A 26,212-nucleotide genomic window follows, 5' to 3' on the forward strand; every position below is an offset into this window, starting at 1 on the left:
AATCGATATAAAAGGGCTAAACGAGGAAAAAAATATCTGAGAAAATAAGTTGGTTTACAGTAAGTGTGCAAAGATAAAAAAATGCTTGAGACAAAGAAATATAAGAACAAGTATGTCCATAGGACAACATGCCTCGCTTGCACTGTCACGTTTCTATGTTCAGGGAATTGTGAAATACTAGTAGCAGTAGGGGTGAAACCCTAATTTGGCATATTATGTGAAAGTTCACACCAAAATGAACATGTGCACTAAGTTTAATTTGGTGAGACCTCAACTTCATTATGAACTACCTTAACCTAAAACTTTAAATTGATATGGAAAATCAGAAAACATTATACCCCTCTACTAAATAAGAATGATAACCACATGCATTTTATTTAGAACAAACTACACAATTGATAGCTTTGTCGTCGGTGTAAGGAGGGCATGGTAAAGAACCACATTTAGTCGTAGTTACAAAGAGTAAACTACCATCATTATTCACATGTCCGCCGGGAATATATTCTGGGTCTCTGTCCATACAGAGGTAGGATGAAGCACTGTATGCACGATGACCGGAAACAACTAGACCTTGATATTCCTTTTGCCATCCAGAATAGCAAGACTTTCTACCAGGTATCATTAATGTGTTTTGCGTCTTTTTGTTTCTGCAGACTGCACATGGGACATCTTCGTCGTGAGCATCAGGTTTAAGTATATTTTCCTGATATTCTGCGCCATATAATAAGCTGGTACCATTTCCGGATATATTTGTTAGTTCAGGATCACCTGGCATGCACAGTAAATTTGAAGGACCACCATGTCGACTAGTGTATGATGCGTGTAAATAGAGCTGTCCTGCAGCATAACCTGAAAACAAACTTACATTAGGTATGAGGTTTATATTAAATTTCATTAAAATTACGGCCATAAAAGCTCTTTCATTCATATATAAATGGTGTTAAAATACTCAAAGTGCGACCGCTACACAACATTAATCTCCCGCACAAATGTCATGTACATGTTGCTTAAGAGTCTTTAAGAATAAACACTATGTTCAGTTCTTAATCGGTAAAAATAACATCTGATTTAAAATGGTAGTAAATTATAGATGATTACTCTGAATTGATTTGTTTAGTTAAAATGGAAGTACAAGAGTTATTATTTTGGCATAGACGTATATTTTTCTCGATTTTTACAAATTCATCAGCAAGATATTCCAAGCCATATATACAGAACTCTGTCGGGGATAAAAAAAAAACCCATAAAAACTATGGATTGTCTTTCCTTTAATCATTTTACAAAAACACATAAAATTTGCATTAAATATCGAAATAGTCTACAACTGCTATTTGTACCACTGAATAACATTTTGATATTAAAGACGCGTTTAAAATTGTTCCAAAACAAAAGCAATATTTGATTGCGTCAGGTAAATTATCCCGTTAGTTACTAGCTGCCGAGAAAATAGTTGTTCTCTATTGAGGAGGCAAAAAAAATTGTTTTTTTTTCTAAATTATAGAAGGCCATATTATAATTATGAGGCGAAAGGGTGTTCTGAAAGTATGTAGGGCCGATTGACGACAATTTTGACTGCCATTTGAAAATGAGTTAAGCAAGTAAGCTTTACAAAATTTACCAATGGACCCCTCAAATAGAGTTGTTTCTCAAGTTTTGTATCCAGCAAACAATGTAACACTACTTCAACATGTTCTTTTTAATCAGACCGGCGGGTGTAACTACTGATAAAATACTGGATACCTCTCCCATTACTGTTGGTGTCCGACGGAGGAAATCCATATTGTTATATATTTTTTTCACTCGATCTATCCCCATTTTTTGCAATCTTGCATGTTATTCAAACTGTTCATCTTTGTATAAATATCGTTTCATTTATAATTAAATGTGGTTCTTACCTGAGTACACTAATTCTGTGTTATCTCCAGAACAGACTGACCTCCCCCAGCGAACATATGTAGATCCAGCACCTACAATTTAAATGTCCATATATCAGCATTTATTGTAGCCTCTCTCTCATAATACATTGCATTGTCTTTACTTTTTCGTGTATTACTTTTAAGCCACAGAAGACATAAGTCGTACGTTTTTGGTCTTCATACGTAATTTATCGCATTTAACTAATATGAAAATAATGAGATGTGGTATATTGGCAATGATTATAAAATACTACTTAAGTGACAACTTACTTGCATTATTTTCTAGTTGAGAAAGCTGTTCAGTAAGTTTTTGGATCGTAATTTCCATTTGAGCAAATCGTGTTGCAACATCCGGATCATTCAGTAAAAGTCTTTTTGAATTTTCTCCTATAACAACTGCATATATCAAACAAGTTAGGTAAAGCACTTGTTTCATCGCTTCCACCATACGCCAATCTTTAAGATCATATATATGTATATATATAATAGTAAGTTATTATGTATAAAGATAAGACATTAGTTCAACGCTTATGTAAACCAGAAGGTAAAATTGTAACACTCTTCAGAGGACCTCACTAAATCACATTTTGATGACAAATTTGTAAAAAATCATTTAAAGAACCTGTTCTAAAACGGATAACGTGCAATGGTTATATAAATGAAAATAACGCTGTATACATTTCTGAGATTTTCTCGATAAACCTTCATCAGCAACGCTAAAAGCCGAACATTCGAAAGCCAGGGATGTTTGAAAATGTAGAAACGTTAGGAGCTAAATAATCAAAATGGACCTTAAGGATGTTCGCTACTCTATTTCAAAATAACAAGTTTTTTAAATAGACTGTTATAAACTGATAGTACTAAAAAAGAGAACAAAATGCAAGGTCCGTGTCCTTGTTTTTGAGATATAAGGCATTGAAAATTTGGCGGTAAATTATTCTCTCTCGTACATTTAACATTTGGACCTTTTTTCTTTCAAGGATTTCATAACATTTTCAGAAATGGCTTTAACTTTTAAACGATATGTAATAAAATTATGAAAAGAAAATTAGGGGTTAGCGAGCAAAATTTGTATTGGCACAACATGGATAAAACTAGAGGATTCTGAATATATGACAAAAAGTCTAAAACATGAGAAGCGAACATCCTTAAAACCAACTTTGACTGAGGGAGATGGAACCTTCGTTTCTTGGTAATTTCTTAATTCTTCAATGGGAAATTTTAGAAAAATATGTATAAATCATGTCAGTACAAAAGCATGAACTACTTAGCTTGATGACATATATAGAAGTTGACTTTTTCACCTGTGAATGATAATTTTTCCCTTTCACAATATGATGTGATTTCTATTGACAATGTCTTAACTTATTTTACAAATTATTACAACGAAGGGATATACATAAAGCCGACTTTCCAAAGAGTTATCCCCTCGATAAAGGGCTTTAAATAAAAACTGAAGCATGGGAAACAATAGTAAAGTAAAATACTATACATCGCTTAATACATCTAGAACTTGAAAATTCTTTCTAGTATACAATTGAAGGTTTTACCCAATTTCATTGAAAACAATAACAAAATCAATCCAAAATTGAGATACTACAAATACATGTCTACCTCAACACAGCCGTCTGCCATTTCCTCAAAATACTACAAATACATGTCTACCTCAACATAGCCGTCTGCCATTTCCTCAAAATACTACAAATACATGTCTACCTCAACACAGCCGTCTGCCATTTCCTCATTGCAGTTTGTGGTTATCCTGTTGGTAGTTGGACTGTGTAGATTCTATCTTGTCCGTTATACTTTTACAACATAGGGTATAGATAGGTAAAGTTGGAGGATTGTGTTCATGTAAAACTACATACGTTTTGGACACTGATCCGACCACCCCCACCCCCCCCCCCCCCCCTTTTTCTATTTTTTTCCTCTTCTTTCATGTTTTCGATTTTTTGTTTAATTTTCTTAAAATTTCAACTTTTTCCCATTATTTTTAGTGTTCTTGCTCTTATCCATACAATTTTACGATAACTTTACTTTATATGTGCTGCCCGTCTACTCATATTTTAAATTTCCATTAGAGTAAAGAGGCAGCTCGTATAAAATAGCTATTGTAAGATTTGTACAAGAGCAAGACGATATAAAATAAATAAAATAAGAGGATAAGTTGAGATATTAAAGAAAATGAAATGAAAAATATAAAACACCAAGATAAAAAGAGAAAAACAAAAAGCGCTTGTATTTATTTATTTATTTATTTATTTATATAGTTTGTTCTTATGTTGCACTGTTACAAGTCCCAGGTTATTTAGTTTACGCGTTTGTATTGTTTTATATTTGTCATTTCGGGGCCTTTTATAGCTTACTATGCGGTATGGGTTTTGCTCATTGTTGAAGGCCGTACGGTGACCTATATTTGTTAACTTTAACGTCATTTGGTCTCTGGTTGAGAGTTGTCTCATTGGCAATCTTACCACATCTTATTCTTATACTTATGGTAAAACTGGTGTCCGGGTATCTAGACCAAGTATTATTCGTTGGTGTTTTTACCATTATTGTTTTTGAGGATTCGGTTGTATGCGGTTGGTGGGTCGTATGATTACCCTTACGTAGCACCTGACCACATAAAACCTACAACCTCGAAAAACACTTCCTTGTTCTATTTATACGGTATAGATTGCCTTTAAAAAGCCGTATTTGGCAAAAACATTCGGAATTTTCTGTTATTCATGCTCTTTGCTATTCAACTTTGTAATATTTGATTGGCTTTGCAGCTGTTTTGATTCGAGCGCCACCGACGGGGTTGTGGGAAGCATAGTCAAAACATGCAGCGTCGATCAGTTCATGCGCACATCATTTTGGAATTGACAATAATCAAATACAACTAAAGAATGCAACTAATCATAAATATAAGCCATGATAATTTAGTCAAACAAGTTTTTATTTCAGCTTTTACTGGACTCTGGAGGAGGCTGAGTAGGATCTAGTCCATAGAGCTTCATCTGCATTGCTATATGAAACAAGTAATCAAAACTTTCTAACCTGGAAAGATAATTATAACATACAAAATACAATGATTGCACATTTTTCAGAAGCTAGTTTAATGTATCTGTTTCACAATGATTACAAAGTTCGTCTAGTTCTACAAAATACTTCTTATAAAACAAGTTATACTGTTGTTGCAGTAGAAAAGTCACACATGTGAATAGGACTGATAGGCCGGCCATACTACATACAATATCTGAACTGAATATTAATCAATGAGGCCTAAAACATAAGTACAATTTATGTAAGTGGCTATGAAAGTCTTGTTATTCTCCAATCAAATCTACGAAATACAGCTATTTAGATCCAGTTTGGTGATATACAGGGATATCCTGATGGATGAAGCGCACAGCGTTTCTTTCCCCAATCAAACTTTGTCGTTAGCATGTTTAAGAATTATCGAGTTCAATATTTAAAATTGTCATTCCTTAAACACATTTAAAGTATCTATAATGTTGATTTTGTATATGTTATCACATTTAAATTCAAAGCGAATGGACGCCAAAGGGGAGGCATTATTGTTTTATCAGCCAACATCTAAATTGTATTAATCAAATAAAGAACTTACATCAATTTAGTTTTCTCCCATGTAGGACCTACGACATACATTCCATGTCTACGAATGATAACACATGATGTGTCTGGATAGTCCTCTAATGCTGTAGCAACATATGGCTGAAATAATACATTTATGAATGATTAAAAGTGACACACTCTCAAAATGTATAGCTGTTCATGTATATCTCAACCTACTTTGGTAGGAATAATGTACATGAGATTTCAAAGTGGAAGTAAATTTCTGAAAGTTCTATTTTCAACATAACAATATCAAATGTTTGACCCTTTATAGTGTTTCCACATTTTGCATTGACAGGTTGGAGTAGCTGACGGCACTGATACCACACACGTTCCAACTAAGCAGTCATGTTTTAAATTAATTTATTGAAATTCAGACAAATAAATTCTTCTAGTTTTATCAATCAAAACATGCATGGCGAGAGTGAAACTGGACCCTGAACGGTCAATTTCAATTTCTTCTAATTTGAATTCAAAATGCAAACCTTTGAAACTTCAATATAAGTGCTGCTTATGAGATTTATTATTTGTTGTTGATCGTATGGAATACCTGGCAAAATAATATAACTAAGCTTCCAATCATACATTTCAGGAATTGGACATATTTTGAAAAATTTAAACCAGATTCGGTTATTTTTTTACTTAAATTAGAAGTTTTCTTTTGGATGTTTTGTATTTTGATCCAGTCTTTGAGTACCATGGCCGATTAAACATGAAATATTGTCAAAAAAGAATGGACAATAATGAAAGAACTGAAGAAGAATGTTTAGGCTTTATGGAATGAGAGTGACCATATCAATTCTTGACACTAAACATAGATACTTAATGAGTGATAAAGACTCATAACTATTATTCAAAAAAGTGAAAATAAGCAAGTCTTTTTTGTTCTGTTATAAACATAAAAAATCTTAAAGTAGGTATTGTTGTTTGGTGCAAGTTTAAATGGAACCCTTACATTCTATGGGCATCAAGATATTACTTTCATCTTTTTATTAAGACTATGAATTACCTTTAAATATATCTTTTTATAACAAACACCAAAAACATAATATCAGCCATTTGTATATTAAACTTTATAAAATGAATACTCACTGCAAGGTCAATTTCCTCGGGTTGACCTTCAACAATCGGAATAACTAATTCGTCAAAATATTTGTTATTTTTCCCTAAAAATAAATACTATATAGAGTAAGTACGTGTGAAAAAATGTTTTAATCCGATTGTCGAACTCAGCATCTGAGGCAATATAAAATTAATATCCGCTATTATGCCATGAAAATCAGTATGATTATTGCCTGCCATGGAAAATTGTGTTGTTGTCATGTAGTCGCAAACTGATTATCATTATATCAAACCATATATTGTAAAAAAAAATATGTTATCTTGTCCTAGACTTCCACATCATGCAAAGACAATACAATCTTCTGGTTTATTTCTCAAAACAATATGCAACTGAATATCCGATTTTAACTTTTTTGATTCGAGCGTCACTGATGAGTCTTTTGTAGACGAAACGCGCGTCTGAGGTACAAATTTCAATCCTGGTATCTATGATATAACAGGAAATGCTTTGTTTTTAATATTTCAACGAATCAAAAATTTTATAAAGGACATTATCAGACAATCAACGTATCTGTTCTACAGTTTATATCAAATAGCTCTGAAAGCAAGTATAACATGATTTACATAAGATCCGCTATATTTGTAATAACAGTCTTTTATGTTAAGTCGACAAACTTAATCCTGGATACTTCTATACGGGATAGATTGATTGTTGTTTACCTACGGTCCAGCAGCAAATATTCCTTACAACGCACAATCTGATTTCCAAAAGGTGTTGCAAACTATTTTTCACATGCAAAAAGCGTGACACGCTCCCTACATGGTAATTCCGTCCTGAAGCGACTGTGTATTTATACATCCTAAACAGCCAAACGTATGACTCCCTCATCATAGTTTTACTACCGGACAGTTAAAGCCCACACTGATAACCATATTTATATACCCGGGTTTATAAAAAATTGTCAATAATTTTGTAAAAAATACTTTCTTAATAGCACATTATGTAATATAAGTTACCTAGCGTCCAATTATATGTACATTTAATCATTTGTTGGTGAGTTATTCTAAATTCTTTTCCTGGATATAGTAAAGATATTAATACTGCGTTTGGATTGTGAGCATGGAAAACTGCTCCCGCGCCTGTCAAAAGTAGGAAGAATACTTATTATTGATCTACCATATATCCATGGAATATTTCTTAAAATTCAAATGTAATCTGAAAAAAAACAACAAAGAAGTTGTGTGCATAAACACTTTCAAAAACTTTAATGACTTCCAGATTGATATCTCAAAAGGGAGGGTTTTCATTTCGTGGTTTCGTTACCAATCAATTTTAATTTTCATCGTTTGATACATCTTTCTTGTCTTTATTTACAGTGAGTTGGCAAGTGTTTACATAACAATAAAATTAAGCCGATTTAGCTGTCGAAAATCAGAAGGCTCTAGATTAACAATTGAGCGCTGTTGTAGGACTTAGTGAAGAAGAACATTGAAATTAATTCTCCCCTTAGCCGTAATGCCTTTCTATTTGGTACTATTCAGATAGTATTTAATATAACTTGCCTTTTCTTTTTAGGAATGAATTAATGATTAGTGGCGTACACGAGCTTTGAGTTAGCTTCTTGAAGGCTGGTGGAGTCGCAATAGACTTTCCATCTATTGTTTGAACAAAGAGGTCTTCTGGCTAAAATTATATTAAAGTGAGCGATACTTTGATGATGTTAAAATAAATCATTTGTAAATACAAAATATAAAATGTGATATGACCTAAAATGAAAATGTATTCTCCGCAATCTAAAATCATTCAGCCAAAACAAGAAAAAAAAAGATTTGGCTATTCTTGAATAATCGAAGAAATAACCCAGGAACAGCAACTGTGAAAATCAAGCTGCATTTATCTTTTGATAACAATATATTAAAAATAAAAGAAGAATGTGTATGGGGACATGAATGCCCAATATATTAAAAATAAAAGAATAATGTGTCTCTGGACACGAATGCCCCCGCACAAACTGGCTTTTCAAAAGAAATTTGACGGACGGAAAGACGGAAGGTCAAGGGTAACACTTTTAAAATGCCCCCTTCGCCTTGCGGCGGGGGTATAAAAATTCAAAATTACCCATGCACATTTACGTATTGTATGAAAAGACAGCGTAAAACGAGTATAACTAAAACAAAATCTCTTCTTTTCTGAAATAGTGAAAAAACCTGAAACAAACAAATCTGCATTATAAAATGAAATAACAATCTATAAATTTGGTGCATCTGAAGCACTTTTCTCAATTCACCTCAACAGAAACGCTCAAATCTAAGAAATAAACTGAGGTTATAGACAGTATATAAAGACAGGCAATTTTTAATATGCCGCAGCAACCGTTGTCATATTTCTAGTTAATCAAGTTTTAGTAAAGCAATAAATCGGGCAAAAAACTTTGAAGAATAATTACAGTTTATACAGTTTAATTATCTTACTTCCATCAATTCTTTTTGAACACCAGACGGGGTTATGTATATTTCCTCCCTGAAAAGACATTTATACAAATGTTTATTTGTCATCAGCATTCATTGCTGAATGTTGACTAATAGCTAGGTGCAAATAATGCAGAATTTTTTAAGAGGAATGCGAAGCAATGAGTTCAATCTCCATTTGTTATACATTCTAATTAATTGTAAAGAAATGTCCCTAAAATATAACAATTTGCACACAAAATTCTCCATACATCAATTTAGAATTTGTAAACTATGAATGCGAAAAAAATGTCACCGTCTTTACTTAAAGTTGAACAATAGATGTAACTATATTTTACTTAATTTGAATGTTAAACTAGGAAACATGGAAAATAAAAAGGGGCAGAAGTTACCAAAAGGGAAAATGAAAACCCATCACTCGAAGAAAAATCGACAATACCATGGCAAAAAAACATACTAAATGCTCTAAACTAAGAGCCTGTGTCGCTCTCATATATAGATATATGTGCTATTCAACAAAGCACACTTTAATTCATGACTAAAATCTTAAGATTTTTGTAAAAGTGAAGGAACGACGGACGCCAAGTGATTAGAAAAGCCCACTTAGCCCTTTGGGACAGGTGAGCTTTAAAAACCGACGAAAAGTCAAAGAATAGTCTACTAACTACATAGAAAACTAAAGACTGAGCAACTCGGAACTCCACCAAAACGGTCCGATCTCCAAAAGGTAAGCATATTCTGCTACATATGTGGCACCCATGCAAAAGTCTCTATCTCAGTGGCAACTGTTTGCTAAACCATGGAAAACAAAACCAAAGTTACTGTTGCAAAGGAACATCTGCAAGTTAAGTGGCGGTTTCAAAATACCGTTAGCAGATGTTCTAAACAGTTCTATGAAAATGGTGATTGATGTTGCTACATTTAACCACAAATGTAATGTTTATCATGTCAACAATAAAAGATAAATCAATATGAAGAAAACGGAAACACTTTAATAAAACTAAAAATGGCTCTTTAACAGAACAATGGGGAAATCAAAATGGTATATTTAGATGTGGATATAGATGTTACAAATTTCTAATGTTCCTGGTTTTTAGTTATTTCCTAGCCCCATAGCTTTATAATAATCCTGTAAAAGAAGATCAACCACACAAAGCTCATTTACAATCGGTATCTACAAATTATATCATTATACCGAAAATTTCTTATTGTATGAATTGTTTCTGTAATATTTAATACAAGTCTACTCCAATGTGCCATGATTAAGTAAAAAGTCTATTAGCATCCCTACCCTCGTCTTATACCAATAGCTCCTCCAGATCCAGTCATCCAACCAAGAGAATGAAAATGTCGACCTGCTTCTGGGATAACCTTTCGAGGGTTTTCCTGCAATTGAAATCATCATTACCTAATTTTTAATAAGATTGAATAACACGACAACGAATGACATTTTCCACATGGTTCTATGATCGACAGCCCTTTAAAATGATTAATATCACCAAAAAATTGTATCCCGGTTGTATCCTCGTCATAGACTACACGAAATAACGAAACGTTGCATTCGCTGGTACTAGCTTTAATCATCCAGCAGCCGATATGTTATACATAATCATGACACGATCAAGAAAAAAATGTATCAAGTCTTAGAGTACTTATCAAGTCGTAGAGTATATATATCAAGTTGTAGATTATAGGGTAGTTGTGACCGCCTCTTTGAAAGAAAAGTCGTATTTTAGAGACAAACGACGAGAGATTACCAGGTTATGTCTTCAATTTTAAGACATAACCCAAAACTGGGTGAACATAGCGATCTAAGGACAATAACTAATTCTAGGGAGTTGTTGGAATGTCTTGCTTATAAATAGGCGGCAGTAATAGGCATATCTTGATTTTCTGAACATTGTTGACCCTAGATTTTGTGCATCTGTAATAATTGTCAAGATATAAGACGATCAAGGTTGGATTTAGGATTTATGAATCTGGATTTTAGAGTAAAAATTCAAATCAATTGTGAGAAACATAAGAGTCTAAAAACTTTTGGGGCGATACATGGGGACGATCTCTATCCTGGATCGATCCTCTGCTAACGATTACGTACATTTTACTCTTCATGTTCTATTTTAGCCATGCCGACAATGTTGGTTGGTGGACATCTTTTAATTCCAGATACTCTTCGTATAATTGTGGCCAAGTCATAGCAACAGCCCACAATTTGACCCTGTGGACCGACCCCCAGGTGAGTGACAAAAAACATCACGCGAACAGTTCATTTGCTTCGTTAATTTCAAATCTGTTTTCTATATAATTATTTGTAAGTTCCGATACTTACCTCGTTTGTCGGTGTAGAAGAACCATATGAGGCATTTGGAAGAGCACACATATTTTTAACTAACTTTTAAAACTGTCCAATTTTAAGGGGGTCAATATTTAGGACGTTATAGCAAACGGAAATACAGATAAGTAGAGTATGGCGCAAAATTTAAAATGACTCGGATAGATAAACATAGAACTCACAGGTGGGTATTGAAACGCTATAGTCTTATAATAAATAACACCGCCTTTTTATTGACGTATCTATATGTGGAAATGCATTGCTGCCATCAGGGGCGGGTCCAGGTAAGGGCGTAATGGGCGTACGCCCCCCTTTTCAAAAAAAAAAAAAAAAAAAAAAACTATCGTTATCTGCTTATATTGTATTGAATATGGCAATTTATCATATTTATTAATTAAACACATACTCTGATTTCTTTTATACTGATTCCCCCATCCGATTGGTGACTTGGACACCTTTTTTAAACAACCAAAGCGGTAAGTAAATCTATACATGAAATGGTTTGTTTTGTGTGACACTTCCCCAATGGCCATTCTACATCTACCCGGGGGATACTCGCTATATATATGATACCGGGTATGTTCCGACAAACGGGGTTGCATTTTCAGCTAAATTGTCTGAAATGGGGTTATGTTTTTTTCGCCTTGCATTGGAAGGGGTCAGATTTGACTATCTAGAACAGGGTATTATAAATACAATGTTACACTATTGTTTCAGATAAGGGTGAATGTTTGGTACCATTAAAACGTTTAAACCCGCTGCAACTGTTTGCACCTGTCCTAAGTCAGGAATCTGATGTTTAGTAGTTGTCGTTTGTTGATGTGGTTCATAAATGTTTCTTATATAGATTAGACCGTTGGTTTTCCCGTTTGAATGGTTTAACACTAGTAATTTTTGGGGCCCTTTATAGCTTGCTGTTCGGTGTGAGCCAAGGCTCCGTGTTGAAGACCGTACTTTGACCTATAATGGTTTACTTTTATAAATTGTGACTTGGATGGAGAGTTGTCTCATTGGCACTCATGCATACCACATCTTTTTATATCTACTAAATTGAAAACAACGTTCAAACCTATGATTGCGTTGGATAAAAACCGCAATTTTTATACGTGTGCATGCAAAACAAATTTCTTGGTAAAGGGGTCTAAATACAGCACAAACAACATTTTCCAAAAGACCAAAACAGTGAAAAGGTATATTTTAACAAAACGGGTATATATATACATATATATATATCAAAAGTTCAGAAAAAGCTATCGTTAAAGATTTATTTTCCATTTTTCATGCCCATTTCATATAACCTTTTAACTGAATTTATAACTTCTTCCAAAGATTTGATATCCACATGTTAATCAATACATAATTTGAATGATCCGAAGGCAGACTATTTTCACCAATTTGTCTATCATGGAGTCTGTTATAATACTTCATAATTTGATGCTAAATTGTTGAAATCCAGGAGCTTCTGACCTTCCCCATGGACCCTATACCAGGGCAACCGGAATTACGCCTCCTGTTCATAAAATCCTGGCCTAGGACTATTGAAATGTAAAGTAACACCCTATACCCTAGAACTTGGAATTTCTCGTTATTGGTCTACTGCTGTTAAGATCCATCCAATCATTTTAATATACCATAGACAATTAGTGGAGAGAATTTGGCATAAAAAATATCAAACCCTGACACTTTAACTATAAAATATACATGCTCCAAGTCAAAGAACCGTTATACTAGTGCATTTCACAATTATTTAATGTTTTTTAGCCAAAAAAAGGTCCAAAAAAATTTTCGCCTCGCTCCGCTCGGCGACAGATTGTATTCTACGCCCCCTCTTTCAAATATCCTGGAAACGCCCCTGGCCATAACACTGCTGTTATGCATTTTTTTTAATTTTAGTTCCTTTGTTCTATTTATCATCTGTTTGTTCAAATTCGTCTAACTTTAAGGGTTGTATCACATTAATATAAATTTACATTTTTATGCCCCTGTCGTAGCAATGGGGGCATTAAGTGTTACCCTTGATCGTCCTTCCGTCCGTCCAGTTTTCGTTTCCGCACTCTAACTTAAAATTTCCTCATCCAAATTTTATGAAACTCACACACAGTGCAGGTACAGGCCAGAAGCCAGGGGGTCGAGGGGTCGTACGAACCCTTCTTTGAAAACAAAAAAGCACTATAAAAGTCGACGCTATGTTTGAACTGTGACTATAAAAATTGATATTTTGTTTGTCGCGAGTCGATGTATTATTTGATTGTTGGTTGCTTAACGTCCAGTGGCAAATATTTCATATATGTTCAGGACGAGAACACATTCACAATAAGTACAATGGGTAGGTCCTGTAATAGAGGCCGTCCGAGATGAAGATCTTGGAAATTTGGACAGCCATTTGAAAAGGAGAGTTCATTGGATAAGGACAACAATTTTGCCTGGCAAACAGGCCACCTATGGACCCCTCAGATTTTTGCAGGGGTTTTTAACGTGCAGAGAGCGTGGCACTCTCTCTACACGAGGCATCGGATTTAACGTCCTCACTCTGATCGTACGTGGCTTCGTTCTTGTACATCCCTCACAGCCAATCGGAGGCCCCACTTAGTGACCAAATCTATTCACCAGTCACCTTTGTTGTGATTTGGAAATGAATATTCTAGACTGGTTCTAAGTGTAAAAAATAACCTTGCCCAAGACACGATGAAAATGAATATTTTGTCCTACAAAATGTAGGACTTTGCAAGAAATAGTTGTGTACAGAAAGTGTTTGTTATACTTTACGCTGTAATATATGTATATAATGCAGGACCTTGTTGTAAACTATAGTCTTTGGACTAAATATGTTAGCCTGTCGAAATAAAGGAAATTAGTATAAAGAATTTCAGAGATGTTCTTTTCGTTCAAGGAATGTAATTTACGACAGGGATCTACAGTACACAAAGTTTGTCCCAGTTTATTATACACTGAGTATATAACGCGCCATATTTACATAATTTGTCATATTTGATAATCAAATTATTTTTAGGAAATATTTGTTTTGTTTTGTGCATGAAATACGTATGTTTAACTCTGGAAGATGGGGATGGACAGGTAATCGCCAAAAAATTAAAACAGAGTAAGTATGCAATCAAATAAATTTACTGAGAGAACTACGATCGATTGGATTAATAAGTAAATTATTTCTCAATGATTTCTCAAATGTTTAAGCCAATTACTTTTACCGTTTAAGTAAAATAACAAAAATACCGAACTCCAAGGAAAATTCAAAACGGAAAGTCTCATCAAATGGCAAAATCAAAAGCTCAAACACATCAAACGAATGGATAACAACTGTCATATTCCTGACTTGGTACAGGCATTTCCTTATGTAGAAAATGGTCGATTAAACGTGGTTTTATAGCTAGCTAAACCTCTCACTTGTATGACAGTCGCATAAAATTCCATTATATTGACAAAAATGAGTAGTGAACAAAACAAACAGACATAATAGGTAAAAATGTCAAAATAAGGGTACAGCAGTCAACATTGTGTTGTAATCTTAATCACTATAAAAACAAACAAATATGTCAACAAAGAAAAGACATTTCATGATTTCTTATTTGAGTTATTCACCTTTCATTACTATTCAATATTAGAATAGACAGTACTACTTCAAATATAAGTATATTTCTTAGATTCTTCATGTGTTTGTGGCAAATATTTGATAACTGTATCATTATGCTGAGGCAGAGGTAGATTACGCTGAATACAGAGGAGCTATAGAGGCACGTAAATACCGGCATCTTCTCAAGGAAAAGAGACGTGAATATCGGCATCTCAAGGAAAAAACACGTCAATACCAGCATCTCCTCAAGAAAAAACACGAAAATACCGGCATCTCCTCAAGGAAAAAGCACGTAAATACCGGCATCTCCTTAAGGAAAAACACGTAAATACCAGCATCTCCTCAAGGAAAATACACGTAAATACCGGCATCTCCTCAAGGAAAAAACAGGTAAATACCGGCATCTCCTTAAGGAAAATGCACGTAAATACCGGCATCTCCTCATGGAATAGGCACGTAAATACCGGCATCTCCTCAAGGAAAATACACGTAAATATTGGCATCTCCTCAGGTAAAAACACGTAAATATCGGCATTTCCTCAAGGAAAATACACGTAAATACCGGCATTTCCTCATGGAGAAAAACACGGATAAACCGACATCTCCTTAAGGAAAAGACACGTAAATACCGGCATCTCCTCGAGGAATAAACACGTCAATACCGGCTTCTCATCAAGATAAAAACACGAAAATACCGGCATCTTCTCATGGAGAAAACACGTAAATACCGGCATGGCCTAACGGAAAAAACACGTAAATACCGGCATCTTTAAGAAAAATACACGTAAATACCAGCATCTCCTCAAGGAAAAGGCACGTAAATACTGGCATCTCCTTCATGACATAGGCACGTAAATACCGGCATCTCCTCAAGGAAAATACACATAAATACCGGCATCTCCTCATGGAAAATACACGTAAATATTGGCATCTCCTCCGGTAAAAACACGTGAATATCGGCATCTCCTCAAGGAAAATACACGTAAATACCGGCATTTCCTCATGGAGAAAAACACGAAAATACCGACATCTCCTCAAGGAAAAAACACGTAAATACCGGTATCTTTAAGGAAAATACACGTAAATACCGGCATCTCCTCAAGGACAAAACACGTAAATACCGGCATCTCCTTAAGGAAAAGGCACGTAAATACCGGCATCTCCTCATGGAATAGGCACGTAAATACCGGCAGCTTTTCAAGGTAAAAACACGTATATGCCGTCATCTCCTCTAGGAAAAGGCAAGTAGATAATGCTATATCCTCATGGAATAGGCACGTAAATACTGGCATCTTAAGTAAAAGGCACATACATACCGACATCTCCTCAAGGAAAAGGCAATATAAATCTAGTATTTGCTATTTCAAAAGTTTCAATAACCAAATACGAAGAGTAATCAAAATTCTGCGTTGAAGTAACTGAATAGCGTCCAAGTGAAACAATCGCAAAACACTTCGCATTAGAATGTTTACAAGACAAAGAAAATGAACAGTCTTGTTTCTCCTTTACCACCTATTTAGTAATGTTTGAAAAATCAACCATTTTTTAACCATTCAATGTGTGCATGTTTGCACTATGACCTTCGTTTATATCATATAACGACTTATCAATATTAACCGAACTACATGACAAAACCATAAGAAATGTAAGTGCTTTTATCTATGCTCGCCAGAAATATCATTTAATGAATTGAAAGAAAGTGTTCCTGCTTGCAAATAGAATAACTTGACAAAAAAGAACCCAATTAACGTCTGCTAGAAAAGGTTGTTTTAAAGCATTTATCAACATAGTCATTTCTGTATACACTCTCTCTCCATAGAGACTCCAAGGATTGACTGGGGTATATGAATATCGTCATTCCTGGACTTTTCACGTTCCGACAATAAATCCCTTTACAAAATTGGGCGTCCGTTTAGCTTTTCGGGAATTATAAATACGCAACCACTTCCGGTCGGAATGGGACGTTAAATCCAATGCCATTCGTATGGAGAGTGCTCGACTCTGCACGTAATAGATACTTGAAACAATTGTCTGAGGGATCCGTGAATGTCCTTTTGCTATCCAGCATACCTTTATACTTTCCAGTGGCAGTTCAAATTTGTCGCCTTATCTCGGTAGAACTACCTTGCAGAATCTACCTACTGTCTACTGTATTAATTGTTAATTTGTTTTCGTCCTGAGTATGCATGAAATAGTTGCCACTGGACGTAAAGCAAGAAAAAATCAACCAATCATCTCAATAGAGATACAATTAATGCGGAAAAGACAACATACATAAATATGCAAATGTCAATACAAAAAAAAACCACATACATGTATTGACAATCTTCTGACAATCGTGTACAGTTATAGTATGAATTCTTTTTAAATTTCAACATGCACATATTATATAGGCTTTTAGATGAGCCTATGTAACAGGCACTAGTTTCGGTTAAGGGGTCCTTTCTGAGATTTCTCCGAAAGACAGTTTCTCCGTTGTATCGCGCATTTCAGCATGAAGTTAAACAATGAACTTTCAACTATTAAATTCAACAAAAAATATACTTTTCAAGCGCATAAGAACAAAGAGACATGCGTGAATAAACATATCTTTGAATTCTGGTCAACAAAGTAGAAAATTCACCAAATGTACTGTTAAATCTCTTTTGTCACAGATGAAATATATTTTATCTTTTATTAACTTGCATGTAACTGAAAAGATCTCATCAATAAAGATGGAATTTACATACACATGTTGCAGATACGGATTTATGAATATCTAGGAATACGATAAAGTCGATAATTTATTTCTGTTTTTGTTTTCCTTTTATTTATTTGGGGGTGTGTTCAACAAATTTTGACTAGAATAAAGAAACATGGTCACCTGGAGTTCTTCCGGTTCCGTTTGGCAATAAAATACATGCTGAAGGGGCGTCCTTTTGGCTGTGTGGGATGCATAAATACTCAGCAACGTCCAGTTGGAATGTGATGTCTCGTGTAGAAAGAATTCATGTTACTACGTTCAGGGATTTTTTTCTGTCGTCGAAAAATTGATTGCATACTGGTAAGATTATATCTAATATATTAAAGATGATCGATAACTGGTTCCGTAATGTACTGCGGCAAATATTTCATGGATATTAAGGACGATATTTATTTGTTTTAAGCCTACAATTTTATGTATTGCAAAAAAGTAAGACATATCCTGAAGGACACCATCTGCGGAATTACGTTCGGAAATAAACGTTGGAAGAGTAACGCAATATTTTTCCGTTCAAAAGCTTTTGACAAAATTTTTATGGGTCAACGGTTGACCTGTTTTTGCTAGGAAAAAAAATCTCCCCTATTTAGTTTTTCATTCAATCTCCCGATCCAACCTACACAAGACTACCTAATCTATGCATACCCAACAAGTTCGGGTGAGCCAAGGCTCCGCGTTGAAGGCCGTACTTTGACCTATAATTGTTAACTTTTTATACATTGTGACTTGGATGGAGAGTTGTCTCATTGGCACTCATACCACATCTTCTTATTTATATATATGACACAATTGTTTAATTCATCATACAAAGTCCTTGTCGTAAATACGCGTGAAATATTTGTCACTGTATGTTAAAGACAACAATGCATCTATCACGCTTTTGATAGGATTATACGTAACAACAATTACAAATATTTTGATTAAAAAGTTAATATTTTTGTCCTCTGTTAAAAAAAATAATAAATACTAAAAATCTAAATATTTGTCTGACAATTTGACCGCTAGTGGTATATGACAAAATCTCTTCTTTCGTTGGCGATATCCAGTAGCGTAAACGAATGGTGTGTGTGAGATTTTTGTAATCCCTTCAAGGAATCCAAAGCGGTATTTTCTGATTTGACTTCCAACTGAATCAAGACCATTGAACTCTATTCGGGAGACTTTTAACCAACTACCACACCTCAAATCGGCGCATTTTACACCTACTGTGCCATACCGTACACTTTACAACTGAAAATTAGACATATTTTCCTTTCAGAAACCATTAGAAATTTGAAAATGCCCATTTTGTTTAGGTTTAGTGCATTAAACCATGATTGAGGCCACCACTTTCATTCTCAAGTAGCTGTACCAATATAAAAATAGAAGATATGATGTGATTGCCATAGAGATAACTATTCACCAGAGGCCAAATGACGTCGATGTAGGCAACTGTAATTTTGGGCATTCAACAATGGTAAAACCGGTTCTGTATAGTAAGCTATAAAAGGCCACAACATGAAAATTTTTAAACAATTCAAATGAGAAAAACTAACGGCCTGCTGTAAGTACAAAACATTAACGAAAGCCAAATATGATAGACTGTGACCAACGACAACCACTGGATTACATGCTCATGCCTTTATAGACGTCAACATACAGAATGTTGTGGGTATAAACATGTTTGCGAGCGCTCAACCCTCCCCAACCTGGGATTGTGGTGTAACAATACAACATAAGAACAAAATTTAAAAATCAGTTTGAAAATGGCTTGACTTATCAGATCTACACAACACAAAAACAACAACCAAAGACAACAGACAAAAAGTACCGATATAAGAGTATTCGCAGCTCAAAGTCAATTATAATTAATACATAAATCACGTTCCCTAAACTTAAATATCAACCAATACACATACAATAGACCATTTTCATATTATCGACTTTTGACTCCGGAATTCATATTTTTTTCGACAGGTTACCTTCTCTGTTGTAGAACATCCTGGTACTCGGCCAAGCAAGAGCAACGTAACTAAGTAAATTCAAGATTTTAATCGGTACAATTTTGAGGGAAAGTTAACTGTTTAATGCTTTCTATACATGACTAAATCATCGGAAAACAGTAAACTTTCCCCCCAAATTGCACTGATTATATATTTGATTTTACTTCTTTTGGTTGGTCGTAATTGACCGAGTTCCAGGATGTCCTACCACAGAGTATGTAACCTGTCGAAAAATTATAGAACCCGGAGTCAAAAGTCGGTAATATGAAAATGGTTTATTAGTTTAGTGTTAATACGTCATAAACAGTCTGAACCTGTGCATGCAAAAATTTAAGTATCGACAGGATGTATGACCGTAATTGGTCATAACTATATAAAAATAGAGACTTTTAGTTATTATTTTATTCATTAATAACAAAATCAATGTTAGTACCGATAAAAAATTCTTCAAAGATCATTTATTACCTTAGCTTTATTTGGCCAAACTTTTCGGAATAATTTTTGTAGACGAAACGCGCGTCTAACGTCCTGGTACCCATGATGAGTTTATTTACCTGATTGATAGGTTTACACAGATTGTATATAATTTTACTGACTCTATAAACAACTTCACAGTAAGAATGAGGATGAGATATCCCGTTTGTAGTATTTTTTTAACAAGTACAACCAAACTTCCAAACTATCTGTGTATCTATGTAAAAATAAAGTACAGGCTTTAAGTAATTTGTGGTATCAAAAGCCCAGAATTAATACATAGATTACGTTCATTGAAATCTAAAGCTCACTACACACACGCACATAGCGGACGAGTTGGGAGATATAAACACCAATAGATGGTGACATGGGAACAACACCGTCAAAAAAGGAAAACTAACAATAGGGAACGAAAAATCTTCCATTTTGCAGTAAATATTTGTATAAGAGTTTCCTGAGTGAAACTTGAATATAAATATAGGAAAGGATTGTTATTGCTGTTTGTTTTAGATTTATATTCAAGTAAATTCCATTGGGTAAATGTCTGCAGTATGTTTAGTGAATTCTTGGTTTTTCAACTCAAAACTGGCATCAAGGTAACGGTAAGTGTTGTTTAATTCATCAATAAAGTGTAATTTAGACGGATCTTTGCTGAGTGTGGTCATTTAAAAAATGAAAACACGTTATAAATTTCATGAGTCCGATAAACTTCCTAACAATACAATAATAATAAAGGGATACAATTGGTAATCATCGCATCCTAGTATTACTACCATTTTAATTACAGAAGAAGTTTTTTTATGGGTTGCTGCAAATAAATTTGCATTTAGATTTTTCTAACGACCATTAAACTATATAAGAAATCGTTTGCTTAACTAGATTGTGTAGAAGTGTAGTGTAGAGGTCAAAAAGTCGCAAAAAGAGTATTAACAATAATACTTAACTTCATGGTACATTCAAAAGAGAGAACTTGACAAAAGCAAACGCTCTCCTATATCAGCCAACAGAACAAATAGAAAACAACGGTCATATTCCTAACTTTAATTGGTATAGGCATTTTAAATTTGATGCTGTGTGTAGATCAAAGCTATGCGTTTACTTTAAATTGTTTTGAATAGTGATGAAATAGCAATATATCCATTGTCTGTTAGCTGCTCGGAATGTAATAACAATGAAAGAGAGGCGAAAGATACCAAAGGGACATTCAAACTCATAGTCGAAAATAAACTGACAACGCCATGGCTTAAAAAGAAAAAAGACAAACAGACAAACAGACAAACAACAGTACACAAAACACAACATAGAAAACTAAAGACTGAGCAACACGAACCCCACCAAAAACTGGGGGTGATCTCAGGTGCTCCGGAAGGGTAAGCAGATCCTGCTCCACATGTGGCACCTGTCGTGTTGCTCATGTTAGTACAAACCCGGTAATAAGTCTAATTTGTTAAAAGGGAACTGGATTGTAGTTACGACATTTGGAACATATCCGCTATTATCTGTAAGACGGATATTCCATAACGGTCAACCAACTCATGATGGCGTCCGTAAAATTTACGAAGGGGTGATTTTAACTTCACCACTTGGAACTCTTGGTTTAATAGCTTCATTGTGAGCAGCAACCCTCTATCAAGGAAATCATGATAGGAAATACAAGCCCTGGAATGTTATCAACTGGGAGATATATACACCGTATGCAGGCGCTGCTGGAATGTTGCTACATAGAAATGGAAAGTTCACAATTGGGAAGCTGAAATCATCTCTGTGTCGTAAAGTTTTATTTTCAACCGACCCTTATTGTCAATTTATAGATGTAAGTGAAAATATGGGGCAGAATTAACTGTATCTGTTGTATCCTTAATCTCAAGTTCGATGGAATAGATGCGTTCAACATAGTCACCAAATTTTGAATTATTTAGGGAGAACATCATCTATATAGCGGAAAGTAAAGTTAAAGGAAACTGCTAACTTCTTTTCTTTCTTCCTAAGAAGTTCCTGTATGAAGTCCTGAATGATGCATGTTTATGTCACTTTATCCTTTATACAGGTTTTCAATTCAAAATGTTTGTAATTTTCGAAATGTTATACAAATTTAGAAGACCAGTGGATTTTTTAAATGAAGTCAATGTTGTAAAACCAAATTTATCTCTCCTTATAGGAACTAATTGATTTGTTTTCGCTAATCCTTATTCCGTATAGACCCTTGCTATTTGCAACAAGAAATCATCTAAATTTAGAAAAAAAATAGTTACCTACATGCGAACTGAACTACGAGAAGATGCTTTATTGGTGGAAGCAAACTTTTATGCATATTTACCTTTCTAAAATTGTCCGTAATTTTTTCTTGAAATTATACGAAACTAAGGTTTAAACTCCCTCAGGCAAAGTTAACCTTAGATAAATTTGGCTATTTTTTAGGTCCTTTTTGATCATATAGCTCTTCAACTGTTTAGGTTATTATACATTCTTGGCTTTCAAATATTCGGCTTTGAGCGTTCCTGGTGAAGGTAAATCCAGAAAAGCGCTTCGGACGCATGGAATTTATAACGTGTTGTTTTCATTTTTAACAATTAAGTGTTGCTTTTTCACAAAAATATAGAATATGAAAGTGAGAATTATTAAGTGCTTTTTAAATCTGCGATATTAATCTTTAGCTTGAAGTTGATGAATTTAATATTTTATGCAATTATACAGAAATGTGCGCGTATAATTACAAGAGGGTAATTTAAAATTCTAAAGTCAAGAAGTAGCAATTATAATGAAGAATTATGTTATTACGAAAGAATAGAAAAAAACAAGTGGAAACCTTAATAATATAAAGATCAAACTAATTCTGACAAATTTTGATGAAAGTGTTAGTATGTCGTTCTTTTAAGAAGTTGTAAGATTTCAATTACATATTGTTTGGTCTAGTTTTTAGTTTGGTCATTTTCGCCATTGAAAAACAACTTGTCACATATTTTTGAGTTTTGCTATTACGAGGGATTTCAAGTTCGTGATAACGAATACATAACTAACACAACTTCGTCCAGGTGTCTTTCTGGTTATACATGTAAAAACAGAAATAATTAAGATTAAATCATAACGAAAAAATACCTTATATCAGTTCATGACACTTTTCAAATAATATATCGGTACGAAATTTATTATGAGCGTAACAAGTTCGACTCTTTTTAATAGGAAAAAATAATTATTAAACATACAAAGTCTTTTCACAGTTTTACATTAAAATATAGAAATATAGATGTCTGCATCTGTGCAAAACAAATGTCATGTTTGCAGGTGTGAAAATTTATATAAAATGTAAAATTAACAAATTCCTAGTAAAAATATAATTAAACATGTCATGAGAAAGGTGAAAACTTTTTCGAAATGGCCATGCTTATAATCGCCGAAATATGAATAAATGGTATGGCGGCTGCACATTTACAGAATATTAAATTGTTTTACCATCCAGAGCCTCTTCACAACAAACTTAACTTCGAGATTAGTCAGAAACGGTAGTATAAAAACAGATTTAACTGCTTACTTGAACTGATGTCCAGGGATGTAAAATATCTATAAGCTTCCCTCTTTTCATATAAGAAAAGTAGAAATGTGAGATATCCTTGGCGAATTTTTGGACAAGGTGGCAATCAAAATCATAGGTTAAAGAAGGTCTGACAAATTCAGATAAAAAAGATGAAAAAAACCAAACACCGAATGCAGATTATGGAAAAAAGAGATATGGGTATACGTCAAATAGCCACAACCCAATGACACAAATAACCAAAGAAAAACATAAAGGTCTTCAAACAGTCTTCAACAGTGAATGAATATCATCTTAATGTGAAGTTGCAGGTTACGGATTTATTTTTCTTTTTAGAAGCCCTTGTACCTCAAATGAAGAGTGACAAATCGGCGATAACAATAAAATCTTAACGTAACTAAATTCAAGTGAATTTCTAGTTTTCTGTTTATATTGGACAAAGCTATGAAGTACATGTTTCAACGCGATTTTTACTTTATAAATACTTGACCATCAGGTAAAAAGCTAGTTTGAAAATGATTTTGCACTTCAAGTTCATGATCGTGGTTAAAGTCTACTAGTATACTTATTTACACTTGATTTGTCATAGAAATACATTATCTACACAATAAGGTTTATGAGGAAATAGCATTGATGATAAAACAATGTCATATTCGCTATATTTGTAACTAATACGGAATAAAATGTATTTCGATGTGTGTAGAATTAACTTTACAAATAATGCATGCTTGTTTTCTTATAAAAAGACTATACATGTACAAACCTGTCTGTCCTAAAGCGTCAAGCAAATACCAGTACCTCATGACTACTAAAGCCCAATTCGGTTAATCTCCTTTTATAAAAATAAGGAGATCTGATATGATTTCCAATGAGACAACTTTTCCCACGATACCAAAAGGACAAATGTAAACAACTATATTGCAATGGACTATCCATGAGAAAAAGTCCTTACTGTATAGTAAACTATAAATGACCCATGAATGACAAAATGTGAATCGTTTCAAACGAGAACAGTCTGATTTATGCTAGAAATTACTGTATTATAGTATGAAAATATGAAGATGTGATATGATTGCCAATGGGACATCCATCAAAAACCAAATGGAGTAGTATTAGCAACTATTGGTCACCGTACGACCTTCAACAATGAGAAAAAACCCATACCGTATAATAATCTTTAAATGTCCCCGACATGATAACATGTGAAAAAATTCAAACGAGACTAAACATGTTTGTGAGCTCTCAACTCCCCTTTACCTGGGACAGTGGTGTAACAACACAACATAAGAACAAACTTTAAAAATTAGTTGAAAAAGACTAGTCTCATATGATCGACACAGAGTACCAACCTAAGTGTCCCCACATTACTGAGAGCTAGTTCAAAAGAAATTTCAATTTATAAATAAATATCCTACGTTTTAATATTGTATTTATATTGTGTCGTAGATCAAACTTATTCGTTCAGTGTATGTTTACTTGTTTTTGTTTAAATGTCTTTTTGGTCGAGTTAAGCCATTTCAATTGATATTTTATAGTGTGTCTTTTTATGTTGTAATGTTATACTACTGTCTCCGGTTAGGTCAAGGTTGGCGCATGTTAAAACGTTTAAACCCGCTGCATTTGTATGCACCTGTCCTAAGCCAGGAGCCTGTTGTTCAGTGGTTATCGTTTGTTGGTGTGGTTCATAGGTGTTTCTCGTTTTATAATATAGATTAGACTGTTAACTTTTTATACATTGTGACTTGGATGGAGAGTTGTCTCATTGGCACTCATACCACATCTTCTTATTTATCTATACATCAAAACAAAAGACATATTTTATTTTAACTATAACTAGGTGTTCGAAATTAGTAGTATCGAATCTTAATATTTCTACAGGATTTAAAAAAAACGGGGAAATGAGCATCCGAAAATATTTCTGGCAGTTCAATAAAAGACAGTCATTTCAAATATTTTTACTGTTCTTTGAACACCAATTTCAAAAAGCGGGGATGTAAACAAGATGTGAATATTATATTGCTCTTTTATTACATAGCCTGCATTGTATTGAAACTATATGACAAGCCGGGTTTGTACAAATTATAAATTGGAGTTTAATATAATAAATACAATAATTTTTCAAAAGTATTTTCCGTAAGTGTAGAAAAGAAGGCTGATAGATGTAGAAGCTAGACTCAAAGATGAGGTATTGTAATATTGCCGTCCATGGAATACTATCCGACAGAAATGCTCACGCTATAGAAGAGAGTTCACCGTTTGGCTGTGCGGGATGCATGAATACGCAGCCACGTCTGATGGGAAAGAGGTCATTCGTGCAAGAAGAGTATCATGTTCCCTGAAAGTTTCAAAAACCTTGCAATAACTCTTCGAGGGAACAGTAGGTGGCCTTTTGGAAGGCAAAATGTCTGACCCTTTCCGAAATACTCTCATTTTTCAATTGCTGTCAAAAAATGACCTCTTCTACATCGACCCACTTTGCACAACGTGCTTCTTTGATT

At 34.0% G+C, this 26,212-nt stretch overlaps 3 protein-coding genes across 4 annotated transcripts; all 3 read right to left on the reverse strand.

Annotated features, from left to right (window-relative positions):
* Positions 1 to 343: 343 nt before the first annotated feature.
* On the reverse strand, positions 344 to 3,798 carry LOC127709987 (short-chain collagen C4-like). 2 transcript variants are annotated; one of them, XM_052215692.1, is made up of 4 exons: positions 3,633 to 3,798; positions 2,187 to 2,372; positions 1,896 to 1,967; positions 344 to 849 (listed from the first exon to the last, which is right to left on the reverse strand). In XM_052215692.1, the coding sequence occupies exons 2-4, from the start codon at positions 2,362 to 2,364 to the stop codon at positions 374 to 376; spliced, it is 726 nt and encodes a 241-aa protein (XP_052071652.1). In that variant the 5' UTR covers positions 2,365 to 2,372; positions 3,633 to 3,798; the 3' UTR covers positions 344 to 373. The 2 variants fall into 2 exon arrangements, with proteins under 2 accessions (XP_052071652.1, XP_052071651.1); XM_052215691.1 differs by having other exon boundaries at positions 2,187 to 3,581.
* Positions 3,799 to 4,836: 1,038 nt separating this feature from the next.
* On the reverse strand, positions 4,837 to 7,760 carry LOC127709989 (methylthioribulose-1-phosphate dehydratase-like). The gene is made up of 4 exons (XM_052215693.1): positions 7,617 to 7,760; positions 6,630 to 6,703; positions 5,530 to 5,636; positions 4,837 to 4,958 (listed from the first exon to the last, which is right to left on the reverse strand). Exons 1-4 carry the CDS (start codon positions 7,645 to 7,647, stop codon positions 4,862 to 4,864), a joined length of 309 nt encoding a protein of 102 aa, XP_052071653.1. The 5' UTR covers positions 7,648 to 7,760; the 3' UTR covers positions 4,837 to 4,861.
* A 388-nt stretch (positions 7,761 to 8,148) lies between these two features.
* LOC127709540 (probable methylthioribulose-1-phosphate dehydratase) lies at positions 8,149 to 11,488 on the reverse strand. The gene is made up of 4 exons (XM_052215144.1): positions 11,398 to 11,488; positions 10,360 to 10,454; positions 9,072 to 9,120; positions 8,149 to 8,283 (listed from the first exon to the last, which is right to left on the reverse strand). Exons 1-4 carry the CDS (start codon positions 11,446 to 11,448, stop codon positions 8,149 to 8,151), a joined length of 330 nt encoding a protein of 109 aa, XP_052071104.1. The 5' UTR covers positions 11,449 to 11,488.
* Between the last annotated feature and the right edge of the window lie 14,724 nt (positions 11,489 to 26,212).

This window comes from Mytilus californianus, unplaced genomic scaffold (assembly GCF_021869535.1).
Source record: "Mytilus californianus isolate M0D057914Y unplaced genomic scaffold, xbMytCali1.0.p SCAF_7, whole genome shotgun sequence".
Classification (NCBI taxonomy): domain Eukaryota; kingdom Metazoa; phylum Mollusca; class Bivalvia; order Mytilida; family Mytilidae; genus Mytilus; species Mytilus californianus.

Bases quoted from the DNA above. Each gene is read 5' to 3' on its own strand.
- LOC127709987 (XM_052215692.1), bottom strand. From the start codon at position 2,364: ATGGTGGAAGCGATGAAACAAGTGCTTTACCTAACTTGTTTGATATAT. The intron at 1,968-2,186 runs GTAAGTTGTCAC...TTTAAATTGTAG, and splicing joins TCAACTAGAAAATAATGCAA to GTGCTGGATCTACATATGTT. The intron at 850-1,895 runs GTAAGAACCACA...GTTTGTTTTCAG, and splicing joins CACAGAATTAGTGTACTCAG to GTTATGCTGCAGGACAGCTC.
- LOC127709989 (XM_052215693.1), bottom strand. From the start codon at position 7,647: ATGATTAAATGTACATATAATTGGACGCTAG. The intron at 5,637-6,629 runs GTGAGTATTCAT...GTATTATTTCAG, and splicing joins CCGAGGAAATTGACCTTGCA to CCATATGTTGCTACAGCATT. The intron at 4,959-5,529 runs GTAAGTTCTTTA...TTATCTTTCCAG, and splicing joins TGGGAGAAAACTAAATTGAT to GTTAGAAAGTTTTGATTACT.
- LOC127709540 (XM_052215144.1), bottom strand. From the start codon at position 11,448: ATGTGTGCTCTTCCAAATGCCTCATATGGTTCTTCTACACCGACAAAC. The intron at 9,121-10,359 runs GTAGGGATGCTA...ATGTCTTTTCAG, and splicing joins GCTATTGGTATAAGACGAGG to GGAGGAAATATACATAACCC. The intron at 8,284-9,071 runs GTAAGATAATTA...ATATAATTTTAG, and splicing joins TTCAAAAAGAATTGATGGAA to CCAGAAGACCTCTTTGTTCA.